This window comes from Tinamus guttatus, unplaced genomic scaffold (assembly GCF_059628265.1).
Source record: "Tinamus guttatus ecotype Peru unplaced genomic scaffold, ASM5962826v1 Tinamus_guttatus_pri_ptg001300l, whole genome shotgun sequence".
Classification (NCBI taxonomy): Eukaryota; Metazoa; Chordata; class Aves; order Tinamiformes; family Tinamidae; genus Tinamus; species Tinamus guttatus.
The window spans coordinates 1-22,423 of record NW_028289834.1 but is presented as its reverse complement, the minus strand read 5'-3'; the positions used below and the strand labels follow the sequence as shown (position 1 = coordinate 22,423).

At 61.6% G+C, this 22,423-nt stretch overlaps 1 protein-coding gene and 1 long non-coding RNA gene across 2 annotated transcripts; both read right to left on the bottom strand.

The window, feature by feature from the left end:
• Positions 1–698: 698 nt before the first annotated feature.
• On the bottom strand, positions 699–14,239 carry ETFB (electron transfer flavoprotein subunit beta). Its single transcript, XM_088538969.1, has 6 exons — positions 14,181–14,239; positions 12,279–12,437; positions 11,275–11,418; positions 6,021–6,083; positions 3,770–3,928; positions 699–869 (listed from the first exon to the last, which is right to left on the bottom strand). Exons 1-6 carry the CDS (start codon positions 14,235–14,237, stop codon positions 699–701), a joined length of 753 nt encoding a protein of 250 aa, XP_088395095.1. The 5' UTR covers positions 14,238–14,239.
• Positions 14,240–19,675: 5,436 nt separating this feature from the next.
• On the bottom strand, positions 19,676–20,966 carry LOC148590515 (uncharacterized). Its single transcript, XR_015914298.1, has 3 exons — positions 20,881–20,966; positions 20,007–20,072; positions 19,676–19,764 (listed from the first exon to the last, which is right to left on the bottom strand). It is a non-coding gene; the product is annotated as an uncharacterized LOC148590515 (long non-coding RNA).
• Positions 20,967–22,423: the final 1,457 nt, after the last annotated feature.

The window sequence follows — 22,423 nt, the reverse complement described above, 5'->3', positions numbered from 1 at the left end:
CACTCACGCCCCGCCCTCACCAATAACCCCACCCACACAAGCCCCGCCCCACCCCAAATCCTCCCCACACCCCTCCCTCCACCCCACGCCCTCAAGCCCCACCCCTTAAGCCCCTCCCACCCCCTGGGCTCCGCCCACACAAGCGACTCCAAGGCGATTTATTTAAGCCCCTCCCACCCTTAGGCTCCGCCCACACGGACACACGAGTGACTCCAAGGCAATTTAAGCCCCTCCCACCCTTAGGCTCCGCCCACACGGACACACGAGTGACTCCAAGGCAATTTAAGCCCCTCCCACCCTTAGGCTCCGCCCACACGGACACACGAGTGACTCCAAGGCAATTTATTGGCAGCGCCCCCGGACGCCAGGGCCCCTTCCCGGACTCCTGGGCCCTTCTTGGACTCCAGGGCCCTTCCCGGACTCCTGGGCCCCTTCCCGGACGCCTGGGCCCTTTCCCGGATTCCAGGATCCAGGTAGGAAGGCACTTGGGTGGGGGGGGAAGACCAAAGGCAATGGGGGGGCCCGGATTCCGGGGCCCTTTCCCGGATTCCAGGGCCCCTTCCCGGATTCCAGGGCCCCTTCCCGGATTCCAGGGCCCCTTCCCGGACGCCGGGGCCCCTTCCCGGATTCCAGGGCCCCTTCCCGGGATTCCAGGGCCCCTTCCCGGATTCCGGGGCCCTTCCCGGACGCCGGGGCCCTCACACGTGTCCCCGTTGCCGTAGCTGCTCCAGCAGCTCCGGGACCCCCGGCAGGACCCGGCCGGGCTCCCGGGGGGGGGGCTCGGCCAGCGCCAGCACCCGCGGGCCCCCCCGCAGGGCCACCCCCAGCTCCTCCGGCGTCACCCGCTCCAGGGGCTTCTTCTTGGCCTTCTGCGGGGACAATGGGGGACATTGGGGACATTGGGGACATTGGGGGACATTGGGGACATGGGAGACACGGGGGACACAGGGACACGGAGGGTCAGGGGGACACAGGACAATGGGGGGACATGGCGGGACACGGGGACGTGGAGGGTCAGGGGGACGCGGGGATAATGGGGGACATTGGGGGACACTAGGGACATGCGGCCATGGGGGGACACGGGACAATGGGGGACATGGGGACAATGGGGGACATGGGGGACACGGGGGACACAGGGACACGGAGGGTCAGGGGGACAATGGGGGACATGGGGACATGGGGGGACATGGAGGGACACGGGGACAATGGGGGACGCGGGGGGACACAGAGACATGGGAGACATTGGGGACATGCGGCCATGGGGGGACATGGGGACAATGGGGGACATTGGGGACATGGGGGACACGGGGGACACAGGGACACGGAGGGTCAGGGGGACAATGGGGGACATGGGGACATGGGGGGACATGGAGGGACAGGGGGACAATGGGGGACGTGGGGGGACACAGAGACATGGGAGACATTGGGGACATGGGGACATGGGGTCAATGGGGGACATTGGGGACATTGGGGACATGGAGGGACACGGGGATGCAGCGGGTCAGGGGGACGTGGGGACAATGGGGGACATGGGGGGACACTGGGGACATGCGGCCATGGGGGGACACGGGACAATGGGGGACATGGGGGACAATGGGGACATGGGGACAATGGGGGACACGGGGGACACAGGGACACGGAGGGTCAGGGGGACATGGGGGACAATGGGGGACATTGGGACATGGGGGACAATGGGGGACATTGGGGACATGGGGGGACATGGAGGGACACGGGGACAATGGGGGACAATGGGGACATGCGGCCATGGGGGGACATGGGGACACAGTGGGTCAGGGGGACATGGGACAAATAGGGACATGGGGGACAATGGGGGACAATGGGGACATGTGGCCATGGGGGTACATGGGGGGACATGGGGACACGGTAGGTCGGGGGACACAGGGAAAATGGGGGACATTGGGGACATGGGGGGACATGGAGGGACACGGGGATGCGGCGGGTCAGGGGGACACGGGGACATGGGGGACAATGGGGCACACTGGGGACATGGGGACAATGGGGGACATGAGGACATGGGGGACACGTGGACGCGGAGGGTCGGGGGACACGGGGACAATGGGGGGCATGGGGGACATGGGGGACACGGGGGGACATGGAGACATTGGGGTCAGGGGGACATGAGACAATGGGGGACATTGGGGACACGGGGGACACAGGGACACGGAGGGTCAGGGGGACACGGGACAATGGGGGACATTGGGGGACATTTGGGACATGGGGACACAGGGACGCGGCAGGTCAGGGGGACATGGGGGACAATCGGGGACATGGGGGACAATGGGGGACAATGGGGGACATTGGGGACAATGGGGGGACATGGGGGGACACGGGGACGCGGAGGGTCAGGGGGACGCGGGGATAATGGGGGACTTGGGGACATGGGGGACAATGGGGGACGTGGGGGGACACAGAGACATGGGAGACATTGGGGACATGCGGCCATGGGGGGACATGAGGAACATGGGGGGACATGGAGGACATGGGGGGACACGGGAACATGAGGGACAATGGGGACGTGGGGCACATGGGGGACATGGGGGGACATGGGTGGACATGGGGATGTGGGGGACAATGGGGGACCTGTGGACATGGGGGGCCATGCGGGGACACGGGGACATGGGAGACATTGGGGACATTGGGGACACGGTGCCACTCACCATGATGGCGGGCAGCGTCGCGTTTTGGGGGTACATTAGGTGACATTGGTGACATTAGGTGACATTGGGGTGGCAGTAGGTGGCAGTAGGTGACACTAGGTGACATTGGGGACAGTAGGCGACATAGGGGACACTGGGGACACGGTGGCACTCACCATGATGGCGGGCAGCGTCGCGTTTTGGGGGTACATTAGGTGACATTGGTGACATTAGGTGACATTGGGGTGGCAGTAGGTGGCAGTAGGTGACATTGGGGACACTGGGGACATGGTGGCACTCACCATGATGGCGGGCAGCGTGGTGTTTTGTGGGTACATTAGGTGACACTGATGACATTAGGTGACGTTGGGGTGGCAGTAGGTGGCAGTAGGTGACAGTAGGTGACATTGAGGTGACACTAGGTGACACCAGGTGACACTAGGTGACAGTAGGTGACACTCACCATGATGGCGGGCAGCGTGGCGTTTTGGGGGTACATTAGGTGACATTAGGTGACATTGGGGTGGGAGTAGGTGACAGTAGGTGGCAGTAGGTGACACTAGGTGACACTAGGTGACAGTAGGTGACACTAGGTGACATTGAGGTGACACTGGTGACACTAGGTGACATTGAGGTGCCACTCACCATGATGGCGGGCAGCGTGGTGTTTTGGGGGTACATTAGGTGACATTGGTGACATTAGGTGACATTGGGGTGGCAGTAGGTGGCAGTAGGTGACAGTAGGTGACAGTAGGTGACATTGGGGACACTGGGGACACGGTGTCACTCACCATGATGGCGGGCAGGGTCGCGTTTTGGGGGTACATTAGGTGACATTGGTGACATTAGGTGACATTGGGGTGGCAGTAGGTGACAGTAGGTGACACTAGGTGACATTGAGGTGACATTGGTGACATTGAGGTGACACTAGGTGACATTGGGGACACTCACCATGATGGCGGGCAGCGTGGCGTTTTGGGGGTACATTAGGTGACACTGGTGACATTAGGTGACATTGGGGTGGCAGTAGGTGACAGTAGGTGACATTAGGTGACATTGAGGTGACACTAGGTGACAGTAGGTGACATTGGGGTGACATTGGTGCCACTCACCATGATGGCGGGCAGCGTCGCGTACCGCGGCACGTTCAGCCGCAGATCGGCCGTCACCAGCGCCGGCAGCCGCAGCCGCAGGGTCTCGGTGCCACCGTCCACCTCGCGCTGCACACGGAGCCCCTGTCCCTCGGGGACAAGGGACGACGCGCACGTGGCCTGGGGACACGGGGACACAGGGGGACGTCACACGGGTCACACGTCACATGTGTCACACATGTCACACGTGTCACACGTCGCAGGGTCTCGGTGCCACCGTCCACCTCGCGCTGCACACGGAGGGACCCCCCGTCCTCGGGGACAAGGGACGACGCGCACGTGGCCTGGGGGGACATGGGGACACGGGGGGATGTCACACATGTCACACGGGTCACATGGGTCACACGGGTCACGCATGGTAGGGGTCACACGGGTCACACGTCACACAGGTCACACGGGTCACATGTCGCACGGGTCACACGGGTCACACGTGTCACACGGGTCATGCATGGCAGGGTCACACAGGTCACACATGTCACACAGATCACACATGTCACACATGTCACACATGTCACACATGTCACACATGTCACACGTGTCACACGTCGCAGGGTCTCGGTGCCACCGTCCACCTCGCGCTGCACCCGGAGGGACCCCCCGTCGGGGACAAGGGACGACGCGCACGTGGCCTGGGGGGACACGGGGACACGGGGACACGTCACACGGGTCACATGTGTCACACGGGTCACACATGGCAGGGTCATACGGGTCACACATCACACATGTCACACAGGTCACATGTGTCACACGGGTCACACATGGCAGGGGTCACACAGGTCACACGGGTCACACGGGTCACACATGGCAGGGGTCACACGGGTCACACAGGTCACATGGGTCACGCATGGCAGGGGTCACACAGGTCACACAGGTCACACAGGTCACATGGGTCACGCATGGCAGGGTCACACGGGTCACATGTCACACGGGACACACAGATCACGTGTGTCACACAGGTCACACATGGCAGGGTCACACGGGTCACACGTCACACAGGTCACACGGGTCACATGTCACATGGGTCACACGGGTCACACGGGTCACATGGGTCACGCGTATCACGGGTCACACCGGTCATGCATATCACACGTGTCACGTGTGGCACGGGTCACACGTCGCACAGGTCACACCGGTCACATGTGGCACAGGTCACACATGTCACACGGGTCACACAGGTCACACATGTCACACGGGTCACACATGCCACACGTGGCACGGGTCACGCAGGTCACACGTGTCACACACATCACGCGTGGCACAGGTCACACGGGTCACGCATGGCATGGGTCACGCAGGTCACGTGTCACACGGGTCACGCAGGTCACACATGTCACGCGTGGCACGGGTCACACAGGCCATGTGTATCACATGGGTCACACGTGGCATGGGTCACATGTCGCACATGTGTCACACCAGTCACATGGGTCATTTGTATCACATGGGTCACGCATGTCACACAGGTCACGTGTCACCCGGCAGGTCACGTGAGCGGGTCACCCGGCTCACACACATCACATGGGTCACGCGTGTCACATGGGTCACATGGCTCCCAGCATGCCCCACTCACGCGTGTCCCAGAACGGACCACGACCCTCCCAACATGGCCGCCCTCATGGTCCTCCCAACATGGCCGCCCCCCATGGTCCTCCCAACATGGCCGCCCCCTCCATGGTCCTCCCAACATGGCCGCCCCCCCCATGGCCCTCCCAACATGGCCGCCCCCCATGGACCTCCCAACATGGCCGCCCCCATGGACCTCCCAACATGGCCGCCCCTCCATGGCCCTCCCAACATGGCCGCCCCCCATGGTCCTCCCAACATGGCCGCCCCCCCATGGACCTCCCAACATGGCCGCCCCCCATGGACCTCCCAACATGGCCGCCCCCCCATGGACCTCCCAACATGGCCGCCCCTCCATGGCCCTCCCAACATGGCCGCCCCCCATGGTCCTCCCAACATGGCCGCCCCCCCCCATGGCCCTCCCAACATGGCCGCCCCCCCATGGACCTCCCAACATGGCCGCCCTCCATGGACCTCCCAACATGGCCGCCCCCCATGGACCTCCCAACATGGCCGCCCCCCATGGTCCTCCCAACATGGCCGCCCCCATGGACCTCCCAACATGGCCGCCCCCACGGCGCAGCCCTCCCATCATGGCCGCCCCCGCGGTCCTCCCAGGGGTCCTCCCGGCTCCCAGGATGCCCCGGGGCACCTGGGGCCAGTCCAGCAGCGCCGCCAGCATCGGCCCCGTCTGGCTGCAGTCGTCGTCGATGGCCTGGGGGGGGGGTGGTCACGTGACCACACGAGGGCACGTGACCCCCCCATACCCTCCATATGTCCCCTATATCCCCCATACCCCCATATGTCCCCTATATCCCCATACGTCCCTATGGATTTCCTATACCCCACACATCTCCTATACCCCCCACACGCCCCCTATACATCCCTATGGATTCCCTATATGCTCCCACACGTCCCCTATACATCCCTATGGATTCCCTATATGCTCCCACATGTCCCCTATAGCCCCCCCGCACATCCCCTATACATCCCTATGGATTCCCTATACCCCCCGACACGTCCCCTATACCCCCCCACACCTCCCCTATACACCCCTATGGACTCCCTATACCCCCTGACACGTCCCCTATACTCCCCCACACGTCCCCTATACATCCCTATGGACTCCCTATACCCCTTGACACGTCCCCTATACCCCCCCACACATCCCCTATACACCCCTATGGATTCCCTATACCCCCCACACGTCCCCTATACCCCCCCACACACATCCCCTATACATCCCTATGGATTCCCTATACCCCACACATCTCCTATACCCCCCACACGTCCCCTATACATCCCTATGGATTCCCTATATCCCCCCACATGTCCCCTATACTCCCCCATACATCCCCTATCCATCCCTATGGATTCCTGACACGTCCCCTATACACCCCTATGGATTTCCTATACCCCACACACATCCCCTATAGTCCCACACACGTCCCCTATACATCCCTATGGATTCCCTATATGCTCCCACATGTCCCCTATAGCCCCCCGGCACATCCCCTATACACCCCTATGGACTCCCTATACCCCCTAACCCTAACCCTATACCCCCCCCCACGTCCCCTATACACCCCTATGGATTCCCTATACCCCCCACATGTCCCCTATACATCCCTATGGATTCCCTATACCCCCCCACACGTCCCCTATACCCCCCCCCACGTCCCCTATACACCCCTATGGATTCCCTATACCCCCCGACACATCTCCTATACCCCCCCCCATGTCCCCTATACACCCCTATGGATTCCCTATACCCCCCGACACGTCCCCTATATCCCCCACACATCCCCTATACACCCCTATGGATTCCCTATACCCCCCACACGTCCCCTATACCCCCCCACACGTCCCCTACATATCCCTATGGATTCCCTATACCCTCCCACATGTCCCCTATACCCCCCCGCACGTCCCCTATACACCCCTATGGATTCCCTATACCCCCCCCCCACGTCCCCTACATATCCCTATGGATTCCCTATACCCTCCCACACGTCCCCTATACCCCCCCGCACGTCCCCTATACACCCCTATGGATTCCCTATACCCCCCCCCACGTCCCCTACATATCCCTATGGATTCCCTATACCCTCCCACACGTCCCCTATACATCCCTATGGATTCCTGACACGTCCCCTATACCCCCCCGACACGTTCCCTATACACCCCTATGGATTCCCTATACCCTCCCACACGTCCCCTATAACCCCCCCACATGTCCCCTATACATCCCTATGGATTCCCTATGCCCCACACGTCCCCTATACCCCCCACACATGTCCCCTATACATCCCTATGGATTCCCTATGCCCCACACGTCCCCTATACCCCCCACACATGTCCCCTATACATCCCTATGGATTCCCTATACCCCACACGTCCCCTATACTCCCACACGTCCCCTATACCCCCCCCACACGTCCCCTATACATCCCTATGGATTCCCTATACTCTCCCACATGTCCCCTATACTCCCCCACACATCCCCTATACATCCCTATGGATTCCCTATACCCCACACGTCCCCTATACCTCCCCACACGTCCCCTATACACCCCTATGGATTCCCTATAACCCCCGACACGTCCCCTATACCCCCCCCACGTTCCCTATACACCCCTATGGATTCCCTATACCCCCGACACGTCCCCTATATCCCCCCACACGTCCCCTATACACCCCTATGGATTCCCTATACCCCCTGACACGTCGCCTATATCCCCCCATATGTCCCCTATACACCCCTATGGATTCCCTATACCCCCCACATGTCCCCTATACCCCCCCCACGTCCCCTATACACCCCTATGGATTCCCTATACCCTCCCACACGTCCCCTATACATCCCTATGGACTCCCTATACCCCCCACACGTCCCCTATACTCCCCCCATACGTCCCCTATACATTCCTATAGGCACCGGCTTGCCCAGCAGCCTGAGGTGTCACACGGATCCCCAGGCCCCATAGGTGCCCATAGCCCCCTGCACCCCCCATATGACCTGCATAGGTCCCCATAGGTCCCTACACATCCCCTATTGGTCCCTATATGTCCCCTACAGGTCCCCATACATCCCCTATAAATCCTTATATGTTGCCTACACATCCCCATAGATCTCCTATAAGTACCTATATGACTCTATACATCCCCCATAGCTCCCCATAGATCCCTATACGTCCCCATAAGTCCCTATACGGTCCTTATACATCCCCATACATCCCTTTACATTCCCTATAGCTCCCTATATGTTTGCTATACATCTTCATAGGTCCATATATGTCCCCATATGCTCCTATAGATCCCTATACATCCCCTATAGCTCCCTGTAAGTCCCCATATGTCCCCTATAGGTCCCTATACACCCCAAAGGTTCCCTATATGTCCCCATATGTCCCCTATAGGTCCCCATAGGTCCCTATACCTCACTTGTAGGTCCCCATAGGTCCCTACATGTCCCCTGCACGTCCCCATAGATCCCCTATAAGTCCCTACATGGTCTCTAGAAGTCCCTACACGTTCCCTATATGTCCCCTAGAGGTCCCCATAGGTACCTATACGTGCCCCATAGGTCCCTACACATCCCCATAGGTCCCCTATATGTCATCATAGGTCCCTATATGTCCCTATACACTCTCTATACATCCTTATACATCCCAATAGGTCCCTTATATGTTCTCCATATGTCACCATAGGTCCCTATACATCCCCTATATGTTCCCCATAGGTCCCTATATGTCCCCATAGGTCCCTATGTGTTCCCTATATGTCCCCCTAGGTCCCTATATGTTCCCCATAGGTCCCTATACGTCCCCATAGGACCCTATATGTCCCTATACACTCCCTATAGGTCCCTATACATCCCCTATATGACCCCATAGGTCCCTATAGGTCCCCATAGGTCCCTATACATCCCCTATATGTTCCCCATAGGTCCCTATACGTCCCTATACACTCCCTATAGGTCTCTATACATCCCCTATATGACCCCATAGGTCCCTATATGTCCCCCTAGCTCCCTGTATGTTACCTATAGGTCCCCATAGGTTCCTATACGTCCCCTATATGTTCCCCATAGGTCCCTATACGTCCCTATACACTCCCTATACATCCCCTATAGGTCACCTATAGGTCCCTATACATCCCCTATATGACCCCATAGGTCCCTATATGTCCCCCTAGGTCCCTGTATGTTCCCTACAGGTCCCCATAGGTCCCTACACATCCCCTATATGTTCCCCATAGGTCCCTATACGTCCCCATACGTCCCTAAACGTCCCGATACACTCCCTATACATCCCCTATAGGTCCCCTATAGGTCCCTATACATCCCCTATATGACCCCATAGGTCCCTATATGTCCCCCTAGGTCCCTGTATGTTCCCTATAGGTCCCCATAGGTCCCTATACATCCCCTATATGTTCCCCATAGGTCCCTATACGTCCCCATAGGTCCCTATATGTCCCTATACGCTCCCTATAGGTCTCTATACATCCCCTATATGACCCCATAGGTCCCTATATGTCCCCCTAGGTCCCTGTATGTTCCCTATAGGTCCCCACAGGTCCCTATACATCCCCTATATGTTCCCCATAGGTCCCTATACGTCCCCATAGGTCCCTATATGTTCCCTATAGGTCACTTATAGGTCCCCATAGATCCCTATATGTTCCCTATACGTTCCTATGTGTTCCCTATAGGTCCCCATATGTCCCTATATGTTCCCTATAGGTCCCCATGTGTCCCTATACATCCCCTATATGTTCCCCATAGGTCCCTGTACGTCCCCATAGATCCCTATATGTTCCCTATACGTTCCTATATGTTCCCTATAGGTCCCCATAGGTCCCTATAGGTCCCCTGTAGGTCCCCATAGGTCCCCATAGGCCCCTATACATCCCCTATATGTTCCCCATAGGTCCCTATACGTCCCCATAGGTCCCTATATGACCCCATAGGTCCCTATATGTTCCCTATATGTCCCCCATAGGTCCCTATATGTTCCCTATAGGTCCCCATAGGTCCCTATACATCCCCTATATGTTCCCCATAGGTCCCTATATGTTCCCTATACGTCCCCCATAGGTCCCTATATGTTCCCTATAGGTCCCCATAGGTCCCTATACATCCCCTATATGTTCCCCATAGGTCCCTATACGTCCCCTATAGGTCCCTATAGGTCCCCTATACGTCCCCATAGGTCCCTATATGTTCCCTATAGGTCCCCATAGGCCCCTATACATCCTCTACATGTTCCCCATAGGTCCCTATACGTCCCCATAGGTCCCTATATTACCCCATAGGTCCCTATATGTTCCCTATAGGTCCCCATAGGTCCCTATACATCCCCTGTATGTTCCCCATAGGTCCCTATACGTCCCCTATAGGTCCCTATATGTCCCCTATACGTCCCCATAGGTCCCTATATGTTCCCTATAGGTCCCTACACGTCCCCTATAGGTCCCTATACGTCCCCTATAGGTCCCCATAGGTCCCTATATGTTCCCTATAGGTCCCCCTAGGTCCCTATACATCCCCTACATGTTCCCCATAGGTCCCTATACGTCCCCATAGGTCCCTATATGTTCCCTATACGTCCCCTATAGGTCCCTATATGTCCCCTATACGTCCCCATAGGTCCCTATATGTTCCCTATAGGTCCCTTATAGCTCCCCATAGATCCCTATATGTTCCCTATAGGTCCCCATATGTCCCCATAGGTCCCTATACATCCCCTATATGACCCCATAGGTCCCTATACGTCCCCATAGGTCCCTATACGTCCCCTATAGGTCCCCATAGGTCCCTATATGTTCCCTATACGTTCCTATATGTTCCCTATAGGTCCCTATAGGTCCCTATACATCCCCTATAGGTGCCCATAGGTCACCTGCTTGCCCAGCAGCACCAGGTCCGGGCGCTCCCGCCGCACCAGAGCCGCCAGCAGCCGCGCGACGTCCCAGGGCCCCGGAGCCGCCGCCGGAACCAGCAGCGCCCGGTCGGCGCCGAGCGCCAGCGCCGAGCGCAGGGCCTCCTGGGAAGGGCCCCGGCGTCCGGGTGAGCCGGGGAGGGGACGGGGAAGGGAAAGGGGCCCGGGAGGCCGGGAAGGGGCCCAGGAGTCCGGGAAGGGGCCAGGAGTCCGGGAAGGGGCCCAGGCGTCCGGGAAGGGGCCCGGGAGTCCGGGAAGGGCCCAGGAGTCCGGGAAGGGCCCAGGAATCCGGGAAGGGGCCCAGGAGTCCGGGAAAGGGCCCAGGAGTCCGGGAAGGGGCCCAGGAGTCCGGGAAGGGGCCCGGGAGGCCGGGAAGGGCCCAGGAGTCCGGGAAGGGCCCAGGAGTCCGGGAAGGGGCCCAGGCGTCCGGGAAGGGGCCCAGGAGTCCGGGAAGGGCCCAGGAGTCCGGGAAGGGGCCAGGAATCCGGGAAGGGGCCCAGGAATCCGGGAAGGGGCCCAGGAGTCCGGGAAAGGGCCCAGGAGTCCGGGAAGGGGCCCAGGAGTCCGGGAAGGGGCCCGGGAGGCCGGGAAGGGCCCAGGAGTCCGGGAAGGGCCCAGGAGTCCGGGAAGGGCCCAGGAGTCCGGGAAGGGGCCCAGGCGTCCGGGAAGGGGCCCAGGAGTCCGGGAAGGGCCCAGGAGTCCGGGAAGGGGCCAGGAGTCCGGGAAGGGGCCCAGGAGTCCGGGAAGGGGCCCAGGAGTCCTGGAAGGGGCCCAGGAGTCCGGGAAGGGCCCAGGAATCCGGGAAGGGGCCCAGGAATCCGGGAAGGGCCCAGGAGTCCGGGAAGGGGCCCAGGAGTCCGGGAAGGGCCCAGGAATCCGGGAAGGGGCCCAGGAGTCCGGGAAGGGCCCAGGAGTCCGGGAAGGGGCCCAGGCGTCCGGGAAGGGGCCCCGGCGTCCGGGCGCACCTGGCTCGCGGGGGGTCCGACGCTCACGGCCAGGACGTCGCGGGCGGCGCCGGCCTCGCGCAGCCGCACGGCCTCCTCGAGCGCGATCTCGCAGAAGGGGTTGAGCGAGTGCTTGACGCCCTCGGTCTGCACCGCCGAGCCGTCCGCGCACACCCGCACCTGCCGGGGCCGGCGTCACCGCGAGCCGGCGTCGCCCCCGCCCGCGACCTGGCGGCCGGGTGACACCCCGACGCGAACAGCCCGAGTGACACCTCCACACAGGACCCGGTGTCCGGGTGACACCCCAACAGGAACAGCCCAGTGTCCAGGTGACACCTCCGTGCAGGACCCAGTGTCTGGGTGACACCGCAACAGGAACAGCCCAGTGTCCAGGTGACACCTCTGCTCAGGACCCGCTGTCCGGGTGACACCCCAATAGGGACAGCCCAGTGTCCAGGTGACACCCCTACCCGGGACCCGGTGTCCGGGTGACACCCCAATAGGAACCGCCCAGTGTCCAGGTGACACCCCTACCCGGGACCCGGTGTCCGGGTGACACCCCAATAGGAACCGCCCAGTGTCCAGGTGACACCTCCGCCCAGGACCCAGTGTCCAGGTGACACCCCCAGGAAGGGCCTCAGTGTCCGGGTGACACCCCAACAGGAACAGCCCAGTGTCCGGGTGACACCTTCACCCACAGTCCGGGCGTTCAGGTGTCACTTTTGCCCAGGACCCGGCGTCCGGGTGACACCCCCAGGAAGGGCCCCGGCGTCCGGGTGACACCTCAACCCAGGATCCGGTGTCCAGGTGACACCCCTACCCGGGATCCAGTGTCTGGGTGACACCCCAACAGGAACAGCCCAGTGTCCGGGTGACACCTTCACCCATGGTCCCAGCGTCCGGGTGTCACCCCCATCCGAGACTCAGTGTCCGGGTGACACCTCAATCCAGGATCCAGTGTCTGGGTGTCACCTCTACCCAAGACATGGTGTCCAGGTGACACCCCCACTCGGGACCTGGTGTCGGGGTGACACCCCCAGGAAGGGCCTCAGTGTCCGGGTGACACCTTCACCCGAAACCAGTGTCCAGGTGTCATCCCCACGCAGGACCCGGTGTCCGGGTGTCACCCCAACAGGAACAGCCCCGTGTCCAGGTGTCACCTTCACCCGAAACCCAGTGTCCAGGTGTCACCTTCACCCGAAAACCGGTATCTGGGTGTCACCCCCACCCAGGACCCGGTGTCCGGGTGTCACCCCACCAGGAACAGCCCCGTGTCCGGGTGTCACCTTCACCCGAAACCCGGTGTCCGGGTGTCACCTTCACCCAAAACCCGGTATCTGGGTGTCACCCCCACTGAGGACCTGGTGTCCGCGTGACACCCCAACAGGAACAGCCTCATGTCCGGGTGTCACCTTTACCCGAGCCCCAGTGTCCGGGTGTCACCCCCACCCAGGACCCGGTGTCTGGGTGTCACCCCAACAGGAACAGCCCCGTGTCCGGGTGTCACCTTCACCCGAAACCCGGTGTCCAGGTGTCACCTTCACCCGAAAACCGGTGTCCAGGTGTCACCCCCACCCAGGACCCGGTGTCTGGGTGTCACCCCACCAGGAACAGCCCCGTGTCCGGGTGTCACCTTCACCCAAAACCCGGTGTCTGGGTGTCACCCCCACCCAGGACCCGGTGTCTGGGTGTCACCTCTATCCAGGAACACCCCCGTGTCCGGGTGTCACCCCCACCCACGACCCCCCTCCCCGCCCGTCACTCCCACTCAGGCCCCGCCCTCCGGGCCACCGTCCCCCTCCCCCCACGAAGGGCCCCGGCGTCCGGCAGCGACCGTTGACCCCGCCCCTCCCCCCAGGGGCCCCGGCGTCCGAGCCCCCCCCCCCCCCAAAAGGGGCCCCGGCGTCCGAGCCCCCCCCGCACCTTGACCGCGAAGTCGACGACCCTCTTCACCCCCACGAGCACCCGTAGCGCCGCCATGGCTGCAGCTCCGCCCCCCCGGCCACGCCCCCGCCAATGGGCGCGCGCCACGTCACGCGGCGCGGGGGGGCGGGGCCAGGGGGCGGGTTTATTAAAGGGGCAGCGCGCGGGGGGGGGTGGCGCTGTCGCCGCTGTCGCCGCTGTCGCCTCAGGGTCCCCCATAGGGCGTCACTGTCGCCCGAGGCCACCGCGGCCACCGCGACCAGCGCGGCCAGCGCCACTGGGTGACGGTCACTGCGGCTGGGGAGGGGACAGCCCGGGGACGGGCGCTGTGTCCCCTGTGTGTCCCCATGGCCCCCCATGTCCCCAAATGTCCCTCCATGCCACCCCATGTCCCTTCATGTCCCCGTGTCCCTCAATGTCCCCCCCCCATGTCCCCTCCATGTCCCCGTGTCCCCATATCCCTCAGTGTCCCTCCATGTCCCTATGTCCCCCCATGTCCCCAATGTCCCCCTGTCCCTCCATGTCCCCCCTGTCCCTCCAGGTCTCCCCATGTCCTCCAGTCTCCCCCCATGTCCCTCAATGTCCCTCCATGTCCCAATATCCCAATGTCCCCATGTCCCTCCATGTCCCCATGACCCCATGTCCCCAATGTCCCCATATCCCCCAATGTCCTCCCATGTCCCCCCATGTCTCCCCATGTCTCCAATGTCCCCATGTCCCTCAATGTCCCCTCATGTCCCCTCCATGTCCCACTATGTCCCCCACGTCCCCCATGTCCTACCATGTCCTTCCATGTCCCTCAATGTCCCCATGTCCCCCATATCCCCATGTCCCGCCATGTCCCCCATGTCCCTCAATGTCCCCCCATGTCCCTCTATGTCCTCCATGTCCCCCCATGTCCGCCAATGTCTCCTCATGTCCCTCCATGTCCTGAGGTCCCCATATCCCTCCATGTCCCCTCATGTCCCCTCCATGTCACACTATGTCCCCCATGTCCCCATGTCCCTTCATGTCCCCCAATGTCCCCATCTCCCCCCAATGTCCCCATGTCCCTCCGTGTCCCCATGTCCCCCCGTGTCCCCCGTGTCCCCATATCCCCCAATGTTCCCCCCATATTCCCCCATCTCCCCCCATGTCCCCCAATGTCCCCATGTCCCCATGTCCCTCCACGTCCCATTGTCCTCATATCCCTCAATGTCCCCAATGTCCCCATGTCCCCCCATCTTCCCCCATGTCCCCCGTGTCCCCCCATGTCCCCAATGTCCCATGTCCCTCCATGTCCCCAATGTCCCCCCATGTCCCCCAATGTCCCCCATGTCCCCCCATGTCCCCATGTCCCCCATGTCCCCCTGTGTCCCCAATGTCCACATGTCCCCCATATCCCCCATATCCCCCATGTCCCCCCAATGTCCCTCCATGTCCCATTGTCCCCATGCCCGCCCATGTCCCCAATGTCCCCCCATGTCCCCATATCCCTCCATGTCCCCATGTCCCCAATGTCCCCAATGTCCCCAATGTCCCCCATATCCTCCCATGTCCCCCATGTCCCCCAATGTCCCCAATGTCCCCCGTGTCCCCTCACCGGCAGCGACCCCGCAGGTGCCCCCGGCCCAGGCGCAGCCGAACGCCCACCCGTAGCTGCTGTTGGGGTCCTGGGCCATGGGCAGGGCCATCTGCGCCCCAAAGACGCCCGCGGCCGCCAGCGCGCACAGACCTGGGGACAGGGAGGGACATGGGGGACATGGGGACATTGAGAGACATGGGGGGATATGGGGGGACATGGAGGGACATGGGGACATGGGGGGATATGGGGACATTGGGGACATGGAGGGACATGGGGGGATATGGGGGACATTGGGGACATGGGGGGCCATGGGCAGGGCCATCTGCGCCCCGAACACCCCCGCGGCCGCCAGCGCGCACAGACCTGGGGACAGGGAGGGACATTGGGGACATCGGGGACATCAAAGGACATGGGGGACATGGGGACATCAAAGGACATGGGGACATTGAGAGACATGGGGACATGGAGGGACATGGGGGACATGGAGGGACATCAAAGGACATGGGGGACATGGAGGGACATGGGGACATGGAGGGGCATTGGGGACATGGGGACATGGGGGACATGGGGACATGGGGGACATGGGGGACATTGAGGGACATGGAGGGACATGGGGGGACATGGGGACATGGGGGGACATGGAGGGACATGGGGGACATTGAGGGACATGGAGGGACATGGGGGGACATGGGGACATGGGGGGACATGGGGGATATAGGGGAGATGGGGGCTATAGGGGAACATTGAGGGACATGGGGGACATGGGGGGACATGGGGGGACATGGGGACATTGAGGGACATGGAGGGACATGGGGGGACATGGGGACATGGGGACATGGGGACATGGGCAGGGCCATCTGCGCCCCAAAGACCCCCGCGGCCGCCAGCGCGCACAGACCTGGGGACATCAAAGGACATGGGGGACATGGGGGGACATGGGGACATTGAGGGACATGGGGGGACATGGGGGACATGGGGGACATGGGGGACATTGGGGGACATGGGGGGACATGGGGACATTGAGAGACATGGGGACATGGAGGGGCATTGGGGACATGGGGACATTGGGGGACATGGGGGGACATGGGGGGACATGGGGGGACATGGGGGAGATGGAGGGACATTGGAGGACATGGGGACATGGGGGGACATTGAGAGACATGGGGACATTGGGGGACATGGGGGGACATGGGGGATATAGGGGAGATGGAGGCTATAGGGGAACATGGAGGGACATTGAGGGACATGGGGGGATATGGGGGACATGACGGGACATGGGGGACATAGAGGGGCACTGAGGGCCATGGGGGGACATTGGGGCCATGGGGGGACATTGAGGGACATGGGGGATGTGGGGACATGGGGACATGGGGGACATGGAGGGACATTGAGGGACATGGGGGGACGTAGGGGACATGGGGGATATGGGGGGACATGGGGACATGGGGGAACATTGAGGGACATTGGGGACATGGGGACATTGAGGGACATGGGGGACACAGAGGAATATGGGGACATGGGGTGACACTAAGGGACATGGGGACATGGAGGACATGGGGGACATGGGGGGACATCAGAGGACACTGGGGACATGGGAGGACATGGGGCACACGGGAACCTTTCGGGCCATGGCAGCCGTAGGGTGCCAGGGGTGACATTAAGGCCATGGGGGGGTCCCCGTGTCCCCCCCTCGGCCGCCACCGTCACTCACCGCCGCCCGCGGCCGCCGCCGCCCCCCCCAGTGTCACCGTGTCCGGCCGGGGCCGCCGCGCGGCCGCCCCCAGCGCGCAGCAACAGGCGGCCTGGCCCGCGGCCGCCGCCGCCAGCAGCCCCCGCACGGCCTGGTAGAAACCTGCGGGGAGAGGGGGGGCCCAGGCGTCCGGGAGTGTCCCCAAAGTGTCCCCAAGTGTCCCCACGGGTGTCACCCCCCAGCGCGTACCGGGGGGCTGCGGGAGGGGCCCGCACATGCGGCCCATGCACACGTGCCACAGGCCGGCCGTGATGGCGACCGCGGCCTCCCGCTGCAGCCGCAGCCACGGGCCGGGCCCCAGGGCCAGCGCCACGAGCGACAGCGACAGCAGCGACAGCGACAGCCCCGGCAGCGGCCGCAGCGTCGCCCTGGCAACGGCGACCGCCGCCCCGGCGACCGCCGGCGTCGCCACGGCAACCGCGGGGGGGGGCCGCGGGAGCGCGGGCGTCGCCCCGGCAACCGCAGGCGTCGCCCCGGCAACCGCGGGGGGGGCGCCCGGGAGCGCGGGCGTCGCCCCGGCAACCGGCGCGTCCTGCGGCTCCGACTCCGCCCACATGCCCGGCAACCGGTGACGCGGCGGGGAGGGCGGCGCTGATTGGCTGCGAGGATGCGGGTCCTGAAATCTGCCCGGTAACCGGTGACGCGGCGGGGAGGGCGGCGCTGATTGGCTGTGAGGATGCCGGTCCTGAAATCTGCCCGGTAACCGGTGACTCGGAGGCTCCTGAAATCTGCCCGGCAACCGGTGACGCGGAGGGGAGGGCGGCGCTGGTTGGCTGCGCGGCTGCGGCTCCTGAAATCTGCCTGGCAACCGGTGACGCGGCGGCTGCTGGAGGGTGCGCGGCAACGGGGGACGCGGCGGGGAGGGCGGCGCTGATTGGCTGCGGCGCGGCCGCTCCTGGAACCTGCCCGGCAACCGGTGACGCGGCGGGCGCCCCCGGGAGCTGCCTGGTAACCCGTGACGTAGCGGGCGCGCCGGGCGCTGATTGGCTGCGGCGCGCCTGGGGGTTGCCCGGCAACCGGTGACGCGGCGGCGCCCTGGGCTCTGGAACCGGCCCACAATGCAGCGCGCTCGGAACGGGGGGGGGGGGACCCCGCCCCCGGCGGCCCCGCCCTGTTTGGCCCTGACCCCGCCCCTACTCGTGCTCATTAGCATCTCATTAGCATTCCACTAGTTGAGAGGAAGGACCTCAATATGTCAATTTTTTTCCCCTTTCCCCCCCTTTTAATCCAATTTTTCCTTTTTTTCCCCTTTTCCCATCTTTTTTTTTTTTTTCCCCATTCTTCCTTTTTTCCCCCTTTTTCCATTTCCGGGCTTTTTTTTTCTTCTTTTCCCCCTTTTTCCGTTTCTTTTCCCGCTATTTTTCCTTTTCTCCTTCATTTCTCTGGCCCCATACCTGTCTATATGGCTCTATATAGAGTTTTTTGAGAGGAACATGTGTGTTTTGGGGAAGAAATGTTGGGTTTTGGGCGCAAAATGGCTCCGTATGCGTCTTTATGGCCCTATATATTTTTTTCTGAGATAAATATGGTTTTTTTTGAGGGATATGATTTTTTTGGGGTGGAAATCGGGTCCATAGGGTCTATATGACCCTATAAGGGATTTTCTGAGCAGAACATGAGTTTTTTTGGGGAGAAAATGTGTGTTTTTTGGCCGGAAAATGGGTCCCCTATAGCGTCCTTATAGACCCCCAGCTCCCTATATGTGCCGGCCCCCTATAGCCCCCCCATATCCCCCTATAGCGCCCCCCATAGCCCCCTATAGCCCCCCTGGTCCCTATAGCCCCCCCATAGCCCCCTATAGCCCCCCTATAGCCCCCTATAGCCCCCCCATATTCCCCCTATAGCCCCCCCATATCCCCCTATAGCGCCCCCCATAGCCCCCTATAGCCCCCTGGTCCCTATAGCCCCCCCATAGCCCCCTATAGCCCCCCCATATCCCCCTATAGCCCCCCCATAGCCCCCCATAGCCCCCTATAGCCCCCCCCATAGCCCCCCATAGCCCCCATAGCCCCCTATAGCCCCCCCATATCCCCCTATAGCCCCCCCCCCCAAACAGACTCATTGGGGGGGAGGCGGCTCCGACCAATCCCGTTTATTTGGGGGGGGCCAAAGCTCAGGGGGGAGGAGCAATAAATAAAGGGGGTGGGCGGGGCCTCCCGAGCAGGGGGGCGGGGCCCCGCGGGGGGCGGGGCGGGGCGCAGGGGGCGGGGTCAGGGCAGGCGGATCTCGGCGTATTCGGGGGGGTCCGGGGGGGCGGAGCGACCTGGAGCCTGGGGGGGAGGGGGGGCGACAAAGTGTCACCGGCTGCGTCACCCCCCCCGTCCCCATGTCCCCAATGTCCCTCCATGTCCCCCCATGTCCCCATTGTCCCTCTATGTCCCCATTGTCCCCCATGTCCCTCCATGTCCCCGTCCCCCCATATCCCTCCATGTCCCCCAATATCCCCCATGTCCCCCATGTCCCCCAATGTCCCCAATGTCCCCAATGTCCCCCCGTGTCCCCCCTTTGTCACCTGCCCAATCCTGAGGTCCCCAATGGGGGGCGAGCCAGGGTCCCCTCGGGGGTCCCGGTCGCTTTCCTGGGGGGGGGGACAGATGGGGACACATTGACCTCCCCTCCCCCCACATGTGACATCACCCCCTGGGCGGGGCCTATGGAAGGGGGCGGGGTTACAGAAGGGGGCGGGGCGCTGTGGGAGGGGGCGGGGCCAGCTGCCACCCGGGCTTCTAAGGGAGGGTCCCAGATGGGGGAGGGCTTGTGGGAGGCGGGGCTACCGGGTGGGCGGGGCTGATTGGAACCTAAACAGGTGAATGGGGGGTCCCTCGGGGGCGGGGCCAATGCTGGGCGGAGCCTATTTGGGTGTAAATTGGGGGGGGGGGTGTTGGGCCCTATGGGGGCAGGGGCCGGGGGGGCGGGGCTCTCAGGGGGGCGGGGCTAATTCTGACCCTTCCTGTTATTGAGAGTGGAGAAGGGGGGTTGGGTCCCTTGGTGGGCGTGGCCAGGGCGGGGCATGTCCTGCAGGGGGGGGGCGTGCCCTTCGGGGCGGGGCCTATAGGGGCGGGACTGGTTTTAACCTGGTTACTGGGAGGGGCGGAGCTGGGCCCCGTGGGGGCGGGTCCAGGTGGATGGGGGCGTGGCCAACAAGAAAGGGCGTGGCGGGGGAGGGCGTGTCCTATATGGCGGGGCTTAACAATAGTGGGTTGGGGGCGTGGTCAGCAGGTGGGGGCGTGGCCAGCAGGTGGGGGGCGTGGCCTATACAGGCCAACCCTGGGTGGGAGGGTGGAAGTTGGGCCCCATAGGGGGTGGGTCCAGGCAGGTGGGGGGCGTGGCCAACGGAGGGGGCGTGTCCGGGGGGCGTGGCCTCACTTGCGGCGGCTCTGGCTGACGTAGCAGACGGCGGCGATGACGACGGCGAAGGCCACGACGGCCCCGACCGGCCCCACTTTGGCCCAGACCAGCCCGTCTGGATGGGGGGGGGGGGACACACAGGTCACGTGGGGGGCAAAAAACACCCGGGGGGGGGGGGAAATACCCGGGGGGGGGTAAAAAAACACCCGGCGGGGGGGATAAAACACCCGAGCAGGGGGGGAAACGGATGGAAAATAACCCAGGGAGGATGGAAAAAAACCCCACGTGGGGGTAAATACCCCCCCCCCACGGGGTAAATATTTGCCCCTGGGTGAATATGACCCCCCCTCCCCCCCCCCGGAGGGATTTGCCCCCCCCCCCCCGGGTAAAAATTTGTGCCCCCCCCCCGACCTGCAGGGGGCGCTGGAGCGTGGGAAAAAAGGCAGGGAAATTCCCACGCTCCCCTAGGCGGTGGAAAAGCCCCCCCCCAAACGGTGCAAAATAAGGTGAAAAAAGGCAAAATGGGGCAAAAGAAGAAACGGGGTAAAAAAAGGGAATAAACCACCGGAAAAGGAATTGACCCCCAGGGAGCCCCGAACTCCCTGATGGGGGGAGCGGTGAAGTGAGCGTGGGAAAAAAAGGGGTGATTTTCCCACGCTTCTGACATCACGGAAAACCCCGAAAAACACCGAAAATGGGTGAAAATGGGTGCAAAAAAAGGCCAAATGGAAAAAAAGGCCAAATGGGGCAAAAATAATGAAAATGAGGTGGAATAGGGAGTAAACCACAAAAAGGCCAAAAAGCCCCAAATTCCCTAATAGGGGGGCAGTGAAACAAGCGTGGGAAAAAAAGAGAGAACTTTCCCATGCTTCCAAAGTCTCAGAAAAACACCCCAAAATGTCCCAAATGGGTGAAAACGGCTGCAGAAAAAGCCCCAAAAATTAAAAAAAAGAAGAAAATGGGGTAAAAAAAGGAATAAACCACCACAGAGACCAATAACCCCCAGAGCCCAAAAACACCCTAATGGGGACAGTGGAAGGAGAATGGGAAAATAAATGAACTTTTCTATGTTTCTGAAGTTACCGAAAAAAACCCGAAAATGCCCCAAAATGGGTGAAAATGTGTGCAAAAAACAGGCCGAAATGAGGCAAAAACAATCAGAACAGGTTAAAAAAGGGAAAAAAACATCCAAAGAAACAAATAACGCCCATGGAGCAGTAAATTCCCTAAGGGGGGAGCAGTGAAATGAATGTGGGAAAAAAAATGATAATTTTCCCACACTTCCGAAGGCACCGAAAAACTCCCCAAAACACCCGAAATTGGTAAAAATGGGTGCAAAAAAGGGCCAAAATGAGGCAAAAACAATCAAAACAGGCTAAAAAAAGGGAATAATTTTCTGCAGAAGTAAATAGTGTTTGTGGAGCAGTAAATTCCCTAAGGGAGGAGCAGGGAAATGAACGTGGGAAAAAAAATGATATTTTTCCCACGCTTCCGAAGTCAACGAAAAAACCCCCAAAAACACCTGAAATGGGTAAAAATGGGTGCAAAAAAGGGCCGAAATGAGGCAAAAACAGTCAAAAC